This window comes from Leptodactylus fuscus, chromosome 4 (genome assembly GCF_031893055.1).
Source record: "Leptodactylus fuscus isolate aLepFus1 chromosome 4, aLepFus1.hap2, whole genome shotgun sequence".
Lineage (NCBI taxonomy): Eukaryota > Metazoa > Chordata > Amphibia > Anura > Leptodactylidae > Leptodactylus > Leptodactylus fuscus.
Window position 1 is genome coordinate 32568817 of NC_134268.1, and position 23039 is coordinate 32591855.

The 23039-nt window shown below is 42.0% G+C and overlaps 2 protein-coding genes across 3 annotated transcripts in view; both read left to right on the forward strand.

Moving 5' to 3' along the window:
* Window positions 1-23039, forward strand: part of DPY19L4 (dpy-19 like 4) — a 149504-nt gene that overhangs the window by 68510 nt on the left and 57955 nt on the right. The gene's annotated exons all lie outside the window — the stretch shown is intronic.
* The window catches only part of LOC142200099 (neural-cadherin-like), a 44672-nt gene that overhangs the window by 20234 nt on the left and 1399 nt on the right, over window positions 1-23039 (forward strand). Inside the window, exons 18-34 of one of the 2 annotated variants that reach the window (XM_075270164.1) lie at window positions 104-1721; window positions 2560-2650; window positions 2975-3159; window positions 3539-3774; window positions 3852-4129; window positions 5690-5904; window positions 7966-8093; window positions 8705-8802; window positions 9250-9373; window positions 10972-11152; window positions 11239-11405; window positions 12167-12431; window positions 12795-12975; window positions 15482-15735; window positions 20065-20216; window positions 20803-20862; window positions 20941-21071. In XM_075270164.1, the coding sequence (XP_075126265.1) occupies window positions 104-1721; window positions 2560-2650; window positions 2975-3159; window positions 3539-3774; window positions 3852-4129; window positions 5690-5904; window positions 7966-8093; window positions 8705-8802; window positions 9250-9373; window positions 10972-11152; window positions 11239-11405; window positions 12167-12431; window positions 12795-12975; window positions 15482-15735; window positions 20065-20216; window positions 20803-20862; window positions 20941-21036 (4329 nt within the window). In that variant the 3' untranslated portion in view covers window positions 21037-21071. The remainder of the gene's footprint in view (window positions 1-103; window positions 1722-2559; window positions 2651-2974; window positions 3160-3538; window positions 3775-3851; window positions 4130-5689; window positions 5905-7965; window positions 8094-8704; window positions 8803-9249; window positions 9374-10971; window positions 11153-11238; window positions 11406-12166; window positions 12432-12794; window positions 12976-15481; window positions 15736-20064; window positions 20217-20802; window positions 20863-20940; window positions 21072-23039) is intronic. The other variant, XM_075270163.1, reaches the window with a different exon arrangement.

A 23039-nucleotide genomic window follows, 5' to 3' on the forward strand; every position in this document is an offset into this window, starting at 1 on the left:
GTAAGTAGAAAGTTATGGGATAAACTTTTGGGAAGCATTGATCTCTTTGTACCCAAATTTGTAGGGAAATGGTGTATACAGTATATACTCTCTTCTCAATTAGGTTTCAGCCACCGATCCTGATCAAGAAGCCGATCAAAGTGCTCTCCGATATACTTTACATGGACAAGGTGCCAACAGTGAGTTTGTCATTGACCAGTTCAATGGAAAAATATCCGTACACAAGAAGCTAGACCGTGAACAACGCTCTACTTGGCGCTTCCTTGTTCTTGTCACAGACGACAATGGTGAAGGCCTAACAGGTTTTGCCGATGTGATTATTGATATTAAAGATGTCAATGACAACCCACCGATGTTCCTTTGCACAAATGATGGCTGCTTCACGGGATACATCCCAGAGAACTCCCCGGCAGATACTACAATCATGGAGATGACAGCATTAGACCTGGATGATCCTAAGTCTGGAAAGAATGCCATTATGACCTACAGAATAGTCCAAAATGTCAAGAATGAAATAAACCTTAATTTGTTTGCAATTCATCCATCTACGGGCTCCATCTATACCATACTGGGCTCTTTGGATAGAGAGAAGGAGGACAGATACCTGATTGTGGTAGAAGCGAAAGATGGAGGAGGACTAATCGGGACCGGCACTGCCACCATTCTTGTATCAGACGTCAATGACCATGCACCGGTTTTTACGCAGAAGATTTACACAGCCTTTGTTCCTGAAAGCTTAGGTATAAACAGTGAAGTGGCTATTCTCCAAGCCTGGGACAACGATGAAGGAGAAAATGCCATGATGGTATTCAGTATTATTGGAGGAGATGACGACCGCAAATTTTTTATAGAGACAGATAAAATCCATAAACGGGGTATAATTCGTCTTAGGAAGAGAATGGACTATGAAAAACCACACGAGAGATCCTTTAATTTGACAATAAAAGTAGAAGACGTAGACTTCTCCAATATCGCCTACTGTATTATTCATGTCGAAGACTCCAATGACCATGCCCCCGTGTTCTATCCACATTTTTACGACATTGCTCCACTGCCAGAAGACGTTTCAGTTGGCACAACAGTGACTCAGGTATCAGCCATGGATCTAGATTCAGGACTGAATGGAGTATTTTCCTACCACATTTTGAACTCTTCAGATCCCGGGAGTCTCTTCTCACTTGTTGGGGATGGTTACATTGTGGTCTCCAATCCCTTAGATAGGGAAATATCTCCCCATCACCGACTGGTGGTATTGGCTACTGACATGGGGGAGCCAGCCCTTACTGGAACTGCAACCGTCTTCTTTAGCCTTCAAGATATCAATGACAATGCTCCTGGATTTGAAGCCCAATACAGCCCCATGATTTGGGAAAATACGGAGTATCCACATGTCGTGCAAATAAACAAGACCTCCACATTGTTATATGCCGTGGACAATGACACAACCGAAAATGGTCCTCCATTTGCCTTCTATTTATTGACAGGTCTGGAAGGCACCACTGACTTCAGCCTAAAAGACTTCCACAATGGAAGCGCCATGATCACTGCTCTGTGTAGTTTTGATAGAGAACTGCAAAAAGTTTTTTACTTACCAATCTTAATATCTGATAGTGGAAGTCCTCCGCTGACATCGACCAACACCTTAACAATCTTGATAGGAGACAGAAACGATCATCCTCATTCTTCTGGACACATGGACTGTACTGTCTACGCGTATAAGGGTAATATACCGTAACATAACCTATTGAAAGTGGTATTTAGCCAAAGTTATGTTATTTAGTTTTATGTCCAAAAAAATATAGAAATTTTTCAGGTTTTTTCCAGTTGTTATTTTTGCAAAAGTGCCAACAAAAAGTAGCCATGTTGGTTATCTCATTTGATTTGGCATCCGACCTCGGACAGGTTTTAGGATTTATTTTGAGAAACCCAGGTTTGGTGTTCTTATCAATCTGTATCCATTATTATAATAGATTTCAATGGAAGGGTGACACATAATTCTTATGGGGTCCCCATTAATGGAAACCTAATCTGCTGACAAAAAGTATCTGCCTGCGGAAATCCACGGACTCCATAGACTATAATGGGGTCCGCCGGTTTTCCACCCAAAAAATGCAGAGCATTTTTTTTAGCCAATTCGGGAGGGAAACCGCAAATGGAGACTAAGCTCAGGTGTGAACGGTGGGATGAGACTGGAATACTTGGAGGAAACTCATGCAAACACAGGGAGAATATACAAACTCCTTGCAGATGTTGTCTTTGGTTGCATTTGAACCCAGGTCTGCCCTTGCTGCCCATGTGCCACCTCTCCTATACAGCATGTGGTTTCAATACGAGGATCAGGTTCTAGTTTTTTGTCCTTGTGTCAACTTTACTTATATTAGTCTATTCTATTGTCAGCAACACAACAGTCTGACTGATTAACTATTACTGTTACAAAATGTTGTTTGAGATGTCTCAGATTATGCAATTGGATTGAACTGATCTTCAAAATGTGAATTTAACATGTCTAAATTTCAGATATTATGACTTGGGTTTCTCATATATTGTCTTCTATAACAGGCATACTTCCAACAGTCATCCTGGGAAAGGTTCCAGCACCCGACCTAGATGACTGGGAGCACAAAATGTATCATCTGGAAAGTAAATCAAGGTAAATACAAGGTGCAAACAAGGATCCAGACAAAGACGGTGCTCAAACCAATCTATGCAATGATCTAGAATACTGGGATATTTGTGTCATACCTTAATATCTTACACCACTGTCTTGCGTGGTTGGTCATTCATTTACTCTGCAGTGGTCTCTATCTGAATATGTACGGCCAGAACTTCAGCTTGGATTTCACAAGACCTAGTGATCAGAGCGATCACATGATGAGACCACCGGTCTTATCTTCTTTTTCATGTTTCTTATATTTTTCTATGGAGCAGATATAATGTTCTTTTAATATTGAAGTCTTCACTGTTAACCTGGCAGGATCTTTTCTGTCCACGATTCATCTGGTTTGCTGACCATACGGGAAGGGGCGATGCCGGGTGTCTATAAAGTCAGGGTGAGGGTGACAGACGGAGTGTGGCCAGATGTGGTCTCCATTATCAAGGTTGTACTCATTACAATGATGGAAGAAGAGGCCAGCAATGCCGTTGCCATAAGGCTAAAAGGTAAGTGTGACTGTAGTCCTAAGTAGTGAAAGGAGGACAACCATGAGCATCATCACAGTTGTCTTCTGTTACTTTAGCGCATGAAAGAGGGAGATTGGCTGAACAAACAAACCATAAGTAGAAATGCATTGGGGCAAAGCTATTACTATTATCTGAAGGGAGACAAGTCCCACTGTGGAGACCGAGCCTCTGCTCTACCCGCTCCCTGGTGGAAAATTTTAAAAATTGGCACAATTTTTGGCACAAATTGTCAATCCCCAAAACTTGCTGCAATTTTACACCAGAATTTTGATGCTCAGTCATTATTAAATCTACCCCAATGCCTTTTATTCTAATAGTATAAGTTTGAGAACCAATATCTTTGTTTGCTGTCATCCAGGTATTACTGCAGAACAGTTCATCGGTCAGACAGAAGGGGCGATGTTGAGTAAATACGAGCAGATGAAGAACCTTTTATCTGACCTCATGTCCTGTGCAGAAGACAACGTTCAGTTCTTCAGTGTTATGAACGTTCCCGATCTGTCCAACTCTACAGACGTCTGGATTTCAGTTTCCAGACCCCCCTATCACCAACCTGGAAAGCTGAATGGCATTGTGGCCCTCCATCGAGACAAGGTCTCATGTAAAAGTACATTTCTTGAATAGAGATCATTGTAATGGCTCTACTAACACAGTGTCCATATTGTCCACAGTTAGAATCTGCATTGGGTGTCCAGGTGACTCAGATTGGAGAAGAGGAGTGCAGGAAAGCTCAATGTAGCCACAAGACTGGTTGTGTCATTAGGAACGTATATAAGCAACTCCCAACAATGGTCAGGACTGACACAGTCTCCTTAGGGTCAGTGACCATTGCGACCCATGTCTATTGTTCCTGTGCCTCTCGAGAACAAAAGTACCTGTCCTGCTCTTCATATCCAACCAATCCCTGCCTTAATGGGGGTACCTGTGAGGACACAGAACATGGATACAGGTAAAGTATGGAGGCAAAATAGGAAAACTAACCATTATGAGCAAATACAGTTCAAAACTCAGACAGACAAGATGAGTTCCAGAAAACCAGGTTCTACCAGAAACTATGGTCAAGCACCCTGCACCTCCCAACAGAGCCAAGTCCAGCCTTTGCACATATTCACCAGAGTCCTCAGTGTTGGGACTGGACTTGGCAGATTCCTTCAGCCAGAGTTAGCAGCTATTGAGCAGGTACAACAGGCTCAGCGCACCATAGGAAAAAGCAGACCCAAAAGAACTGTACAAGTCACCAGGATTGTGCTGGACCTGGCAAAAGGTCAGGAAGCGTCCGGGGTTGCAGGAGAGCAGCTTCAGTCGCGGGGCTTGAGGCCGAGTATATTCGTGGTTGTCAACCTGATTGGTAACAAGAGGTCAGCGGAGTAAGCAATAGAATAGTCAACCGTCCGGTTTGGCAGTGGTAAATCAGCACAGTACAAAATTGGTTCAGTGGAGAGAAGTCTAGGAGGCAAGCAGGGGCTGTAGCAGAGAGGAACGTAGAGGCAGATTTGGAAGGCATGGACGTAGTCAGATAACGAAGCCAGAGGTCAGATACAAAATAACAAGCAGGTAAAAGTTCAAACAGCTTAATCACTGGGAATACTGAACACCCAGCAGTGAGGAAAAGATGGAAGTGGCCTAATAAAGACTCCAGAAATCCAGACAAGCCGTTCTAAAATGGGAACACACACCAAAACGGAAAGTATTAAGAAAAGACTGGCTACCTCACAGTCACAATTGTAGAGGTCCCAGGTCTATTTCTAACACTAGCCATGGAAGAGACAGCACTGATGGCTATGAGGGCTCAGCCAAGTTATCTCCATGGATGCCATGAACTTGGGCAGGACTTTCCTCTCTGCAAGCACTGATTTTTATTGTAAATGATAGAGCTGACCTGACCATAGGATTATTATTGTATTACTTATATAGCACCAACATATTCCGCAGCACTGTACACAGATTGTCATAACTCAATGTCTGTATTGGAGTTCACAATCTAAATTCCAAATGGTCTGATCAGTATGTTTTCAGATTATGCTTTGGGAGGAATTGGAACAAACACTGGGAGAACGTACCAACTCTATTTAGATGACTTGTATTCTGGTGGATGGGGCTGGGGTCTTCTTAGTTTTGCCCACTTTTAAGGGAAAATTAAAACAAATCATATAATGGCAAAAAGAATATTCTCTCTTTATCGCTCATATTTGTTGTTCTTTTGGTGGGGAAGACTAGCATGTCCAGTATAGCTTCATCATATTACAAATTGTTCTGTAGTACGGTGTATGTAGTATGGTCTACAAAACTGAGACTGGTTCCAAGATGGAGAAAATCTTTCCTTTATAAATTTCCTCTCCTTAGGGTTCACTCCTGGTTTTGACTGCAGTATAGAATGCAGAACTGCACTGTGTGAACAGTAACTAAAGCATTGCTAGAAAAAAAAACTATACATCACACCTTATGTTCTATGCCATGGAGCAAAAGGCAGTAATAAGACCTTCTTCTTCTTCTTCTTCTTCTTTGTCAGGTGTGAATGTCCCCCTGCTTACCATGGCCCAGAATGTCAGCAAACCAAGCGTTCATTTACAGGACAAGGATTCGCCTGGTTCCCACCATTGTCTCTCTGCTATGAAAGCCAGATATCCTTGGATTTCATCACTGAAGAAGCTGATGGTCTTCTGCTCTATAATGGTCCTATGGCATCCAAAAACCACGGGGAGTCAGAAGATTTCATTGCTGTAGGTGAGACTGTCAGTATATGACCATCAGATCTGTCATTTTATTAAAGGGAATCTTTCACGCTGTACTTAGTCCTATCTGTGGGCAGCTTGGTATACACAAGGAGGAGCTGAGTAGACTGATACAAGGTTTTCTATCATCTGCTGTGCTTAGGAGTCCAGTGCGTGGTCCCATCTAGTGATTGACATCTATCTATTTATGCCCACTCATACAAGGAAGGCTGTCAACACTAAGTAGGAAACCTAAGCAGAAAATACAGCTTATACGGAATCTTTTTCCACAAAACCGCAGTATATCACGCTACCTTCAGATCAGACACCATGCTCTATATGGCAGGTTCCCCTTAACCACTTCCGGACCGCCCATAGACTATAAACGTCCGGGAAGTGGTTGCCTTGTTCTGACAAGACGTACCAGTACGTCCAGTCAGAACACAGTAGCTGCACGGAGATTGTGCAGCTACTGAAGCTGGGAGCCGGCTGTAACTTCAGCCGGAGCTCCCAGAGAGATTTATTCCCTTCCCTGCCATCTTGATCACTGTGTATACAGCACTCAATGAGCGCTGTATACACGGCTATGGGCGCCGCCTTGATGTGGACGCCCTCTGACCCGGCGGTCACGTGATCCGCCGGGAGCAGCGTCTTGCAAGAGCTACTGGGTCCTACAGGACCCAGATCAGCTCTGTTTACTGTGTATACAGCGTGCAGGAGGCTGTATTCTTCCTGTAACTGGGGCTAAATGTACCAGCCTCAGTTGCAGGGGAAATCAGCCTCCAGTACAAAAAAAAAGTGATCAAATGTCCCCAAAGGTCTCTTTTCACCTTATGGGGACACAATCTGAAAAATATATATATATATATATATATATATATATATATATATAAAATTAAAAAGTTTAAAAAAAAATGTAAATAAAATAATAATAAAAAAATAATAATACGCTAATAAAACGCCGTTGTTAAAGGTTATAGCCCCACCCATGACGACACCATACAAAATAAAAATTACCGTAACAGAGAGGAAAAACTATTTTATAAAGTTTTTAAGTGGCACTTTGTGTTATTAAATAAAAAAAAAAAAAAAAAAATTGAAAACCAGACACAATTTCCCTCCTATTTTGTTTATATTTTCCCAGATATAAAAAAAATTAAAACACATTCGAAAATAAAAACAACATAAAAATAAAGCCCTATGTGTCCCCGAAAAAAAGACGCAAAAATTAGTTGACTGAGACATACGGGGAAAATGTTACAGACCTCAAAACCGCACATACAAAATAAACCTAAAATGTGTCTGGTCCTGGACCACAAATTTGCCCGGTACTGAAGTGGTTAAAGAGCCACTTTAGAAGGTCTATCATAGATGGTAGACCTAAGATAACATAGATTCCATACCATAGATACAGCAATGCTTAATGCATATTGAATTTCCCCATGGTGGGGCTATTAAAGGATTATCTTATCCTATCTATAGCAGAGAAGGAATAAGTAACTATAAATACAGATTTATATTCCACCTGTGATCTGTACAAATCTGTGTGACCATTACCCACTAGTTACAGCAGCACAAATAGTGTATTTTGCTCTGACATGTTCATGAATTAAATAAAGAGTTAATTTAGATGAGAAATATGTCCACACATTGCAAAAAAATACGCGCCTCTGAAATGCAGTGATATCCTAAACTGTCACATTTTTGGGAATCGCAACATATAAATTATACTGATGGAAATGCCATCAATTTTCCCAATGGAAATTCTGCAGCATGTTTGCACTGTGTGGGCTTAGCCAAAGGCTACATTGTAATGGCGGTGCCAGTGGTTGGACCTTCAGATCAGTTTTCTTATGTCTGTAGATGTTTTATGACCACACTGCATACTCCGGATTACAGAGATTGTATATTAGAAAGGTCCACCACTTCGATGGTTAGTGTAAGTTCTCCTTGATGCGTATCTGATACAATTTGCCATATAGTGCTGTATGATCCAGTCATGGATATAACCAGTGGACAGTACTAATACTCTGCCTGGATATAACATGACCATGCGTCTGTTTATTTCATATAGAGCTCCAAAATGGGTCTCCTTCCCTGGCTGTTAACCATGGCTCTGGATCTCTCCTCCTGAAGTTTACCAAGAAGCGACATGTGTCCGATCGGCAGTGGCATAACCTAAAGATCCTGAGCAATGGAAAAGTATGGAAAAATCTAAAATATCTGTACAAAATATCTCTATACATGGACCACAATGGACTAATGTGCAGATGATAAAGGATTTCAAGGCTTGGTGCTAGAGATTAGTCTAAATTATAGCCAAAATCCACGTGAGATATTAGCTTTATATTTTGGATGTGTAAATCCAGTATAAATCTGATATGTCCTGTTACTCCTGTACATGGTTAATAGTCCTCTACATTTGTGTAGCTTGAGGGGAAGCAGAGGGTGCAGTTGCACAGGACACTTAGGGGGCAATAAGCACTGGTTTTAGTATTGAGATTGCAGCTTCCATCTGGCCCATAAACCAAGGAGACCCACAGATTCCCCTAACCACACTAAGGTGGATTAAACTCCTTAGCCCCTATAATCATCACTATCATGAATTCACTGTAGGGATGAGGTAGGGGGCCCCAGACAAAAGATCGCACCGGGGCCCACAAGACTTTAGTTACACCACTGGTCCTCTATATGAAAGTCCTCTACAGTCTATTCTATGAGATATCAAGGTATAGCTAGAATATAGAATGTGATTTATTTTCATTTTTTTTAAAAATTTTAGACTTAACCATCATGTCTATATTTTGTATTAGAAAGTGAAGATGATTCTCGACCACTGTATAGAAGACGTCTCGGTGAATGGAGATCGCTCATGGTGTGAAGTCTCTGGGGAGACGCCTGGAAAGAAGAGGTGGTTATAAAGAACCAGGCCAAGTATTTTTACAGCACATTATACAGTAGTGGGCAAATGTTTTAGGCAGGTGTGGAAAAAATGCTGTAATGTAAACCCTCAATTGGACGACCAAGATTCACCCATGAAAGAGTGAATACTAGGGGTCCCTGACATACGGTTCCTTGCCGTTGAGGGCCTATTCACATGGAGGAAAATGGTGCTTCAATGGGAGGCTTTTTTTTCAGCGTGGAAAATTCAGTGCCAAATAAAGCGCCATTATTCTCCGTATGAATGGACCCTTATAGTACAGGACAGTATGTCATTGGGAGGCAGGGACTCCTGGCAGCTTAGATAACTTTATGCTAGGAGTTCCTCTCCCGGCATGTTAGTAGCATACGTACATTATAATAGTATAATATTCTACAAGTATAGATCTAGCGCTGTTGTGTCTTGTGGCCTACCTAGGTTCCTTAATGTTTATCAGCCCCTACAACTTGGTGGCGTGAAGATCTTTCCGGCCGGTATTCATCCTTCTCTACATTTCAAGGGCTTTGCTGGCTGTATCAGGAATCTGAAAGTTGATAGCAAGGTAAGAATAAGAAGTCGCCCCGTCCAGTAGACTAGTAATATGACTTGATTTTGCATTGAAGCATGGAGCCATTGACTTATTACACCCCAAGATCTAAAAATCTGTTTGCACATCTAACTACAGAAGATCTGGTTAAGAAAATCAATCATAAAATATATTCATAAGGCTCAGGTAATAGTTTGGGGTCCCCTCTTAAAGACCCCTATTTATTACATGGAGTAGCAACAAATAGCATCGGTCTCCCTCTGCCGGGCCCAGTTTGTTTATGTATTAAATGGTGGAATCTCAGGGGAATTGGACACTTACTACATACGTTGTATAGACTCTGATAGAAATGAGAACATTCCCTGACAGATACAGATGATATAGAGTAGACCGGTATCTATAGGTATCACGGGATGTCAGATGGTTTTCTTCTACTGTATGCTGCTGTTAGGTCGGGTCATTAGAGCTGCTCTCGGTCCAGGATTTACATGCAGAATACAGACACAGAGACCATTAGCAATGATAGGGGAGAACCTGCTGATTTATGGGGGTCCGATGGTCCCATTGAAATGAATGGAGTGGTGCACACTGCCCGAACTGCCGCCCCATTTAAAGGGGCTCTATAAGCAAAATTATGCTAATAGAGCCCCACATATGCATGAATAGCCTTTAAAAAGGCTGCTCCGGCACCGTAAATGTTATTTTAACCCCCGGTCCCGTTTTTAAATAAAAGCATTAAAACATGTATGCTAATCATACCTGAACGTGCACCATGGGCGGGGATAAACGATGCGACGTCTGCTTCGGGCACGCCTGCCTCTTCTGTCTTCTTGTAGTTACGCCCTCTGGTTCCGTGTCTTCTTCTGTCGTCTTGTCTTCAAATCCCACCCCTGCGTAGTAGCGCTTCCCTCCGGAGCACTGCTGCGCAGGCTCACTTGCCAGTCCCCGTAGAACTACACGAGCGTACTACATGCTTGCGAACTGCCATTAAGTAAAATGGCGAATGAGCCTGCGCAGTAGCGATCCGGAGGGAAGCGCTACTACGCAGGCGCGAGATTTGAAGACCTCAAGCCGGAAGAAGACCAATAGGAAGCCGGCAGAAGAGACGGGACCAGAGGGCGTCGCTCTAAGAAGACAGAAGAGGCAGGCGTGCCCGAAGATGACACGGCATCGTACATCACCGCCCCCAGTGCACGTTCGGTAAGATTTGCATATATATTTTTATGCTTTTTTTTAAAAAGGGGACTGGGGGTTAACATAACATTTACGGTGCCTGAATAGCCTTTTTAAGGCTATTCACGCATATGTGGGGCTCTATTAACATAATTTTGCTGATAGAGCCCCTTTAAAGTGTGATGTGATGCAAAACACCCTATTTCTTGTGATCGGTGGGGGTCCCATTGGTCGAAACCCCACCACTTCTTTGAATAGGGGGTAACTTTATATTACTGTAATACCCCTTTAAAGGGATTGTCCCAGAATCAATGCTACAACCCCTTTAACTGGGGAAATACTTTGAATATTTTATACCAATATTCTCTTATGTAAAACAGAAAAAAATGCCACATTTTCTACAAAGAAAGCCCCTTGAGGATTTGTATCTGTGTGCTCAGGTCTATGACTTGGAGCGGCCTGTGGATTCAGAGAATAGCGCTGCAGGCTGCTCTATAACAGATGATCAGTGCAGCGTTACTGGATCGCCCCCTTGTGGAGGTCATGGATTCTGCATGAGTGAATGGAGCTCGGCTAAGTGTGACTGTCATCCGGGATTTTTTGGAGAGCGCTGTGACATAGGTAAGGATAGTTTTGGACATGACGTCATATACAATATGTCCTGGGGATCTATATGCTTCATTATACGTCTTTCCTGGGCATGTCAGCTCTGCAGGAATGGAACTTTGAAAGAGGAAGTTGGGTCCATTTTGTGATACATCATCCTCTCAGCACTCAAACTACTCAGGTACAACTTCTGGTTCGTACACGCACGGCGTCCTCTACTGTTCTTCATTTGGTGTCAAAGGACAGGTCGTCTTTTCTGCGGCTCGAGGTGAGTGCAATGGACCATTCTGACCCATACTGGGGTAACTATGTGGGTTATAGTGATGGCACCTGTGACCAGGTCCAGTAGACAAGAGTTCACACTCAACAGATTAGGACCAGATACATTTTTTTGATCTCCTTTTCGGTTTCCTTGGCTGGCTGGCAGTCATAAATATATCACCCCTGCCCACTGGTGAGCTGGAAGTAAGAAGATTTATTAGCGCCAGCCTTCCACTGTCAGAAAGGAGAAAAATAATCCTATCATGGTAAAAACAGCAGTGGGTCAGCAGCATATAGGCAAGGAGGGATGCTGTGGCACAAAAGGGGGAACTATTCCTGTGTGGGGGCCCCGAGCGGCCCAAGCTGAGCTGTTATACCAGGGTTTAGTTGTGCCCATGCTGATCCGGGTGTCATAATAAACTAGTACAAGCTGGGAACAGATAAATGCGTCTCCTTTGGTTGTTTTAATACTACATACTATATATGTGCGTATGTAAAAATAACTGTGTTAAGACCCCACGTCACAGAAAAACTTTTTTCTTGCACGTTTAGTTGCATTTATTTGAACCAAACCTAGTGGTGGCTACAGAAGGAATGGGAAATATATAGGAAGCAAAGTATACTTCTCCCTTCTGTGCAATACATTCTTTGCTTTAGCTAAAAAACAACAGCAAAATCTGCAACAAAAAAAGCAGCTTTTCCGCAACGTGGAGCCTCAACCTTACAAAATCAGCTTCAAGAAAAAACAGTTTTTTCTCTACTCTGCAGATTGTTGAAGGACATTTTGCTGTTCACTTTAACTTTGGAGAAAGAAATCTAATGATGAGATTGCCTGACATCCGGATAGATCATGGACAATGGACGCTTGTGAGCCTGGAGCGTTACGACAACATATTCACCTTGCGTACTGAAAGAGGTGGCGGTCTACGAGAAGTGACGTCAACTGTCGGAAAAAACAAGTTGTTTGATGTTGATCCGTCAAACATTTTGCTAGGAAATAGCTTACCACAGCAAACAGAGAATGACTTTCAAGGTATGTGTCAGCATGGAGCATTGTAGTGAAAGCCGCAACGATAACTGACATGCTGCAGGTTTATAATCCACAGCACAGGCCGGATTAGCAGATTAGAAGCTGGAGGGTCTGCAATGGCTAACCTTCTACAAGTACTGCATGCAGGCTCGGACTGGCCCGCCGGGTAACCGGGGAATCCCCCAGTGGGCCCCAAGCCCTGACTGCAAGTTTTGATTTTACCAATGCAGATGCATTGGTCGGGGCCCGATCAGGGTGGCCAAGTCTGCATGTATGATCCTAGCCATCACCTACTCCCCTCCAATACCCTTATACTCCAGCCCACCCCTCACCCCATGCCCACGCCTTATAATCTATTGCCTACAGGATGTCTGCGGGATGTGCGGATCAATGGGTACATGTTGCCAATAGGCGGAGAAGGAAATGAGCACAGTACCCGGGTCAGTTCGGAGGGGATAAGCAATGGGTGTCATTCGGAGGTTTGCAGGAAACAACATTGTCCAGCTCATCTCAACTGTATAGACTTATGGAGAAAGTATGAATGCAGGTAAGTGGTCTCCATAGTGTTGTAACTATAGGGGTAGCAAAAGCCTTGTATTGCTTTAGGAATACTTTAGTATATATCATCATGTATTATTAGACTTACCCTCTTGTCCTGTGTTTGCTAACGTTGCGGTTTTAGGGGTAAGAGGAGAGCTGGACAGGTTCATAATGTTTGTGAGGCAAAGGGAATGGCTTTGGACCCGCTCCACACAGGCCAGGATAACCCTAAAGGGAGTCTCAGGTCCAAAATTTGTCCCAATCCAATCATGGTGTCTTGTGGTTTCTTTTAATAGAAGCTACAATCGATGAATTAATACAGAAATAATAATTTTTTTATAGATATGCAAATCAGCCTGAAAGTGCATTGGGGGTGGGGCCTGATTTGTAAGTGCTACAACTCTTCTTTGGAATTCCTGCCTCTTTAGCTGTCAATGACATTTTAGCTATTGCTTGTGTGATGGCTGTCTGCAAACAAATCAGGCCCCGCCCCCAGTGCACTTGCAGTCTGACTTGTATGTCCATAAAAAGATAATTATCTCTCCATTGCAGTTTTTGCTCCTATTACAGAGCTCTATATGGTGCTATTAGTGGATTGGAAGGCATCTTAGACCCGATAGACTTCCTTTAAGCCAGCTCAGCTATTGTCAGGGGTCTTACATCTCCTGTCACTTGTGACCAGGGAAAGCCATTGCACTACAGTACTGTCCATATGACGTCCATATGCCCCAACTGGATAGGCAAGGGTTGTCTTCATGAGACAAAGCCTAGGTGAATGGAAACTAACTGCAGAGACATAGACTGTATCACATATAAGAGAAGGAACCCTTTTTACTGCTTTAACATGTTTTTCTAAAAATTATGTTTAGTTTTCCATCCCAAGAGGGACCACGTATATATATATATCCTATTAATATTATAAATGTGAAAGTTTGTGGGTTTGTGAGTTTGGATGTTCGGATGTTTGTTCCTCAATCACGGAAAAACCGCTCCACTGATTTGGCTGAAAGTTTCCACAAACATAGTCACTACACTCGATTGCGCAATAGGCTACTTTTCGTCACAATAGCGCACATACGTTTGTGCCAGGACCCCCACAAAACCCAAACTCAATCACCATCTCTGCAATCTCACACACTTTGGACCATAGCAAGCCCCAAAATTCATATTGCCCTCTACAGCCTCGCCCCTAACCCCACACAATCACATATACATATACTTTACCACTTTGCCCCTCACCTTAACGATACTCCAGGAGGTTCTCTTTAACACTCCGCAGCAGCCATGTTTGCCGACCCCCACCGCTCTGACAATCCGCGACACCGCTCATCCATGTCATTACCCCTAGGCGCTCTAATAAATGCAAAAAAAAGTTTACAAAAAGTTTTAAAAAAATTTAAAAAAAAAAAAAAAAAAAGGATTATAAATTCAAATCACCCCCCTTTCCCTAGAACACATATAAAAGTAGTTAAAAACTGTGAAACACATACATGTTAGGTATCCCGCGTCCGAAATCGCCCGCTCTACAAAGCTATACAAATATTTTTCCTGTTCGGTAAACGCCGTAGCGGGGAAAATGGTCAAAAGTGCCAAACCGCCATTTTTTCACTGTTTTGATTCTGATAAAAATTTGAATAAAAAGTGATCAAAGCAATAACATTTCCCAAAAATGGTAGAACTACAAAGTGCACCCGGTCCCGCAAAAAAAGACGCCCTATACATCCCCGTACACGGACGTATAAAAAAGTTACGGCTGTTGGAATATGGCGACTTTTCAAATAATTTTGTAACAGTTTTGGATTTTTTTTAAGGGGTTAAAATGTAAATAAAACCATATAAATTTGGTATCCCCGGAATCGTAACGAAAAACAGAACACAGGGGACATGTCATTTTGGTTGCACAGTGAACGCCATAAAACCAAAGCCCGTAAGAAAGTCGCAGAAATGCATTTTTTCTTCAAATCCACCCCATTCTGAATTTTTTTCCCTGCTTCCCAGTACATTATATAGAATAAATAATGGCGGCATCATGAAGAAAAATTTTGTCCCAGGAAAAATCAAGACCTCATATGGCTCTGGGAGCGGAGAAATAAAAAAGTTATGGGGTTTAGAAGGAGGGGAGTCAAAAACGAAAATCAAAAAATTCCATCGGCGGGAAAGGGTTAACTTCAAATACTTCTGTCCCAAAGTCACTATGTAAAGTTTCTCACAACACCGTATATATAGCAGCTCAAATACAAAGTAACTTCAACACAAAAGTCTCACGTATTCTCTGCATTACAGCAAAAACAAGATACAAAGTTACATTTCATATCCCATACCTTATACACACTACGAAAACCTTACCCGCGCCTGTATATACCCACTGCTACAATCACCGCAGACGAAGTCGCGGGTACCAGCTAATATATATATATATATATATATATATATATATTACATGTTATGTGAGTCTCCTGAAGATCCTAAATGTAATTTAATATAATATAATATACTGAAGTCTTGTTGTTCAGATGCCCGGCCGACAAGGTGGAGGTGATGAACAATGTGACAGGACAGAAGCAGTGTCACCCGTCACCGTGCACAAGATGGAGCTGCCGACATAGGGGCACTTGTGTAGTGCAATCCCAATATAAATATGTCTGTCAATGTAAGGACGGCTACAAGGGAAGAAGCTGTGAGAGCGCCATAACCAGAACGGGAAGAGCCATTGGTCTGAGCTCAGGATCCATTCTAGCCATCAGTATGTGTCTCCTTATATTCATAGGTGAGATGTCAGACATTATTCCTTTTCTTCATAAGATTGTTTCATTAATGAGATTCTCTGCCAAAATATATTGAGATTTAGTTCACTTTTTACACCAATGGAACACTCTAGGCCAGGGGTACTCAGCTATGTCTAGTAAAGGTCCGTTGAGTGGGATCATCATCAAGTAAAGGTCCGAGCAGAACTGCAGCTCAACTCGTCCAGTATTTACTTTATTTTCCAGATATAAAGACAAGTCTGACTATAAAACACAACAAAGAAGAAATTAGGAAAAAATATTTCCTATTGTGATATTATATGTGTATGGGGGCATTAATGTGGTGTTATACTGTGTAGGGGGAATTAAAGGGATTCTACCATTCAAACACAATTTTTTCTCATTAACACGTCGGAATAGCTTTAAGAAAGTCTATTCTTCTCCTACCTTTTGTTGTCTTCTCCGGGCTGCTATTCACTTGAAATAATTACAACATTTCACATAGAAGCACCTCAAGTAGCACGAAATTGGCCATGAAAAACATCATCCAAAACATAACGGAAAAAGCTCAAGCCAACACACAATCCAATTTGTTAAAAAAGTTTTTAAATATTTATTAAATATTTTGGCAAATAATTGCCATTTTAAAATTCAATAATATACAGCAGGGCAGATGGATTTAGCCAAAGACACAAACAAAACAGACACATAGAACAAATAGCATAAGGTGTTTTTGCTGAATCCTATAGTATAGGTTCAGGTAAATCCAATATAAATACAGTCCTATGAAAAAGTTTGGGCACCCCTATCAATCTTAATCATTTTTAGTTCTAAATATTTTGGTGTTTATAACAGCCATTTCAGTTTGATATATCTAATAACTGATGGATACAGTAATATTTCAGGATTGAAATGAGGTTTATTGTACTAACAGAAAATGTGCAATATGCATTAAACCAAAATTTGACCGGTGCAAAAGTATGGGCACCTCAACAGAAAAGTGACATTAATATTTAGTAGATCCTCCTTTTGCAAAGATAACAGCCTCTAGTCGCTTCCTGTAGCTTTTAATCAGTTCCTGGATCCTGGATAAAGGTATTTTGGACAAACAATTCAAGTTCAGTTAAGTTAGATGGTCGCCGAGCATGGACAGCCCGCTTCAAATCATCCCACAGATGTTCAATGATATTCAGGTCTGGGGACTGGGATGGCCATTCCAGAACATTGTAATTGTTCCTCTGCATGAATGCCTGAGGATTTGGAGCGGTGTTTTGGATCATTGTCTTGCTGAAATATCCATCCCCGGCGTAACTTCAACTTCGTCACTGATTCTTGAACATTATTCTCAAGAATCTGCTGATACTGAGTGGAATCCATGCGACTCTCAACTTTAACAAGATTCCCGATGCCGGCATTGGCCACACAGCCCCAAAGCATGATGGAACCTCCACCAAATTTTACAGTGGGTAGCATGTGTTTTTCTTGGAATGCTGTTTCTTTTTGGACGCCATGCATAACGCCTTTTTTTATAACCAAACAACTCAATTTTTGTTTCCAAAATGAAGCTGCCTTGTCCAAATGTGCTTTTTCATACCTCAGGCAACTCTATTTGTGGCGTACGTGCAGAAACGGCTTCTTTCTCATCACTCTCCCATACAGCTTCTATTTGTGCAAAGTGCGCTGTATAGTTGACCGATGCACAGTGACACCATCTGCAGCAAGATGATGCTGCAGCTCTTTGGAGGTGGTCTGTGGATTGTCCTTGACTGTTCTCACCATTCTTCTTCTCTGCCTTTCTGATATTTTTCTTGGCCTGCCACTTCTGGGCTTAACAAGAACTGTCCCTGTGGTCTTCCATTTCCTTACTATGTTCCTCACAGTGGAAACTGACAGGTTAAATCTCTGAGACAACTTTTTGTATCCTTCCCCTGAACAACTATGTTGAACAATCTTTGTTTTCAGATCATTTGAGAGTTGTTTTGAGTAGCCCATGATGCCACTCTTCAGAGGAGATTCAAATAGTAGAACAACTTGCAATTGGCCACCTTAAATACCTTTTCTTATGATTGGATACATCTGGCTATGAAGTTCAAAGCTCACTGAGGTTACAAAACCAATTTTGTGCTTCAGTAAGTCAGTAAAAAGTAGTTAGGGGAATTCAAATCAATAAAATGATAAGGGTGCCCATACTTTTGCACCGGTCAAATTTTGGTTTAATGCATATTGCACATTTTCTGTTAGTACAATAAACCTCATTTCAATCCTGAAATATTACTGTGTTCATCAGTTATTAGATATATCAAACTGAAATGGCTGTTGCAAACACCAAAATATTTAGAACAAAAAATGATTAAGATTAATAGGGGTGCCCAAACTTTTTCATAGGACTGTATATGGAATAGCAGAATTCTGTTATATTCACCGTAGGATATTATTAATATATAACAATATTCAAAATATGTGACCCATAGATGTAAATATACAGTATTATGTCAGTGCATTATTGATAGCAATGGGAAACACATCAAGATTTTGTTACAGAAAATTGAGCATGAAAGTGATAGGTAGCTATAAAAATACTAGTCTCATTGACAAAAGTATAGCACCCATAAGATCATACATAAATATGCCCAACCACCTTCAAATTAAAGTGTAACATCCTGCTACAAAGCCTGACAAGAGTTCCAGTATAATAACAGTTGTATTAATTACCTGATATCATATTGAAAGATATTAAAGGTCAGCAAAATACCCAAAGACAATGTACTGATAGGTAGAAGGACCACCCCTACGCGTTTCGCCACAAGACTGGCTTCCTCAGGAGGTGACAAATGCTATAGGGCAGATGGTGTCCTGTTATAGAGGGATAAGAATACATGGCGCGCCGCAGCTGTGATGACGTCCCGAGGAGTCGGACCCGTCCGTGCGCATGCGCCGGCAGCGTCAATGACGTGCCGGTCACATGACACACGGGGCGGGGCCAAGTCACATGATCGGGAGGCCAGAGCGCAGCCGGAGCGCGCACCTCATCAAAAAGGTAAGTATGGTAAGACACAAACGTAAGGGGGATAAAAACGAATCCTGTCGTGGCATCATAGCATGTGGAGAAAGATCCAATTATAGAATATGACTAATAAGAATCTGCCTCATAATAAAAACATATGAGAGTCCTATAGTGACATTATAGAATGAAATCTATAAAACGAAATCCTATTCAGAAATACAACTTAGAGAATAGGTCTGCCTATCAATACATACAATTACAGCCTAATAGCAGATACCTCAGCGAATTCACATCTTTTGTTAGCCCTTTAAATGCAACGGTATACCTCATTCAACCAGATATATGGTGAAAAAAATACCAATAATATATCATGTATACAAAAATATCATTTAGAAAAAGTGAAAAATGTGACACAATTATAATACCCACATATACACTCCGTAATGCTATTTGTTCTATGTGTCTATTTTGTTTGTGTCTTTGGCTAAATCCATCTGCCCTGCTGTATATTATTGAATTTTAAAATGGCAATTATTTGCTATTGACTTGAAATCCCATTTTTTGTCGGTATGCAAATGAGTTTTCTCGCAGCACTGGGGGCGGGCGCCAGAGCTCAAACAGCACTGGGGGTGTCCTCAATGCTGCGACAGAACTCTCTCCAGCGCCACCTCCATCCTCTTCAGCAACATCCTCTTCACCCATCTCCTTCCGGCACAGGCTTCAGACTTCTAGGCCTCCGGCCTAGGGCAAAGCCGACTGCGTATGCCCGACGGCCATGAGAAAATGGCCGCTGACAATACTGTGTAAGCAGCCATTTTTCTTGGGGCCGTGGGCATGCGCAGTCGGCTTTGCCCTAGGTTCGGGGCCTAGAAGTTTGAAGCCACCACCGGAAGAAGACACGTGAAGACCCCATTCCAGAAGAAGATGGAGGCGGCGCTGGAGAGTTCTCTCGCAGCATTGGGGACGCCCCCAGTGCTGTGAGAGAACTCATTTGCATACTGGCAAGAAACGGGATTTTAAACAAACAGCGGGGCGGAGAAGACATCTAAAGGTAGGAGACAAATATTCTGACGTGTTAGGGAGAAAAAAAAAGTTTTAATGGTAGAATCCCTTTAAGGATGCTATACTGGCCTGAGATCTGGTGATGGTACAAGCCATTGGAATATACGAAACCCACTGTCGTGTTTGTATAAACCCTAAGATGACATACTCTGGGTCGATGATGGTCCATTAGGTAGGACCTCTACTGATCATGAAGTGTCTGAGAATATTACACAATACAGTTTCATGTTTCAGTCCACATAGAAAATCCAAAGGCTTATCCCTCAAAAACATCTTCTCTTTGCAGCTTTGTTGGTCTCTTATACGGTATGGAGTCAGTGGGGACGGTCTAAGTTTCGGAAAGGAGGCGTTTACCACATACCTGCTGAACATGAGAGCTGGGAGGAAATCCGAAGGACTGCCCTAAAGTATAATGAAGAAGGTGGAGAACATTATCAGGTACACTCATTATAGTAGCCATAAGGTCTACATTATAGACCCTTCCTATAGATTTTACAGACACGTCCATCAGTACGGAGAATTGTTAGTCTTATCTTGTTGGCTGTATTATTCAGATCTTCAGAATTCACGTTCTGTCCATAATATAGGACATAGTTTCTCATTTATGCCCACTGAAATAGGATTCTCAGATTTGGGTTGCTAAACATTTTAGCGCATTTGAGTGGTGGAAACTATAGATGCGCAAACTGATTCATTCTGAGCCGGGTGCGACTCTACTATTCCAAATTGTTCAGCTTTTAATGAAAATTGGTATTGGACAAACTAAAATGGTCACCACGACATGCATTGCAGTAAATTATCTTACTGGTGAGTGTAGTCCACCTAGTCAAGTCCACCTACATGACTAGCTCATTCACATATTGTTTGCTACTGTGTCTCCTTCCACCTTCCTAGCAGAGGATAAGGGGCCATTTATGCTGCTCAGACAGACTTCCCCCTATCAGCGACTCTATAGATGTCTTTACATGAAGAAGTATGCTTGTTACAGTAACATGTCAAAACCCATTCATTTTACTGTTTGCAGCGCTGGAAGAAAGCGGACAGACTTGTCGGAGCAGTAAACAACAAAGACCCAAAGGTTGTTGTAAGTAGAGATTCTTATTTCCATTCTAGAAGACCTCTACCTTATTCTACCTCAAAATGGCTTTATTTTATATTTCAGCGGAGAACTTTTCCCAAATTCCCTGCAGAAAATTCAAGTTTGCCGGTCTCTGCAGGCAGCCATTTTTCATGCTTTTGCTGTGACTCCGTCCCTTGACAGTGAGCCAGTCCTGAGTTGCATGATGTAAGCAGGTGAGCACACGGCGACTATGAATATAAGAGAGTGCAAGCGTGTGTGGAGCGAACTCAGGGGACATGATAAATACCTGCTGGCAGAGACTGGCACAGACTCAATGTATATCATTAACATGGAAATGTCCTTATATACACAAGTCTGGGGACTCATGGGACATCTCCTCGTCAGTCATGTTACTGAAGATCTTACCAAGGCATATGGCAAAATAAATCCAAAAACACAGACTTTACTATGACTGTCCTCCAGTATACACTGTAGGGCAACATTGTAATGTTCTGCTTCATGCATACCTCAAAGTGGTTGTACCTTTAAATGGGTTGTCCAGGAAAAAAAATTAATTACTGGAAAACATCCTCACCCCGGTGCTCTGGTGTCCCAGGCCGCTGTCCAGTCCTGTGCAACTCCAGGGCTTTTCAGGTGGAAGTCCCCGCTACATGTGACCACTGAAGCCAGAGGAACCGGGACAAGATAGGTGATGTCCAGTGTGCTTTCCTGAGACTGCTGATTGGCCTTAATGGTCATGCACAAAGAGGATTTCTGCTGGTAAAGCCCTGGGTCAGCGTGAGACCAGATAGAGGCCTGGGACACTGGAGCTCTGGGGAAAGGTGTGTATGTTTTTATATATTTTTAACCTTTTTTGGCCTCCAGAGAATAATTGTTATTTACTGGAGAACCCTTTAAGGATATTTATACCCTATTCACAGGATAGGGCATAAATGTCACTTCATGTAGGGTCTGACGGAAAGTCCCCCGTGCCTCCTCCTTGCCAATGGAGCGCCACTGCACTTGCACTGGTGCTACCTTCAGAAGGACAAAACATGGGGGACTTTTAATTCCTACATACTCCTCATTGCTTGGAGTGCCAGTGGTCAGGTTCCAAATTTGAATAACGCTAGGTTCACACCTGCATTCAGGTTTCCGTTCAGGGGAGGTCCGCTTAGGACTGTAAACATAGCGTAGAACATTGCCAGGACTCCTAGGAACCTATCTATAAAACATAGTGTAGAATACTGTCAGGGATCCTAGGAACCTACCTATAAAACATAGTGTAGAACACTGTCAGGGCTCCTAGGAACCTATCTATAAAACATAGTGTAGTATACTGTCAGGGGTCCTAGGAACCTATCTATAAAACATAGTGTAGAATACTGTCAGGGCTCCTAGGAACCTATCTATAAAACATAGTGTAGAATACTGTCAGGGGTCCTAGGAACCTATCTATAAAACATAGTGTAGAACACTGTCAGGGCTCCTAGGAACCTATCTATAAAACATAGTGTAGTATACTGTCAGGGGTCCTAGGAACCTATCTATAAAACATAGTGTAGAACACTGTCAGGGGTCCTAGGAACCTATCTATAAAACATAGTGTAGAACACTGTCAGGGCTCCTAGGAACCTATCTATAAAACATAGTGTAGTATACTGTCAGGGGTCCTAGGAACCTATCTATAAAACATAGTGTAGAATACTGTCAGGGCTCCTAGGAACCTATCTATAAAACATAGTGTAGAATACTGTCAGGGGTCCTAGGAACCTATCTATAAAACATAGTGTAGAACACTGTCAGGGCTCCTAGGAACCTATCTATAAAACATAGTGTAGTATACTGTCAGGGGTCCTAGGAACCTATCTATAAAACATAGTGTAGAACACTGTCAGGGGTCCTAGGAACCTATCTATAAAACATAGTGTAGAACACTGTCAGGGCTCCTAGGAACCTATCTATAAAACATAGTGTAGAACACTGTCAGGGGTCCTAGGAACCTATCTATAAAACATAGTGTAGAATACTGTCAGGGGTCCTAGGAACCTATCTATAAAACATAGTGTAGAACACTGTCAGGGCTCCTAGGAACCTATCTATAAAACATAGTGTAGTATACTGTCAGGGGTCCTAGGAACCTATCTATAAAACATAGTGTAGAACACTGTCAGGGCTCCTAGGAACCTATCTATAAAACA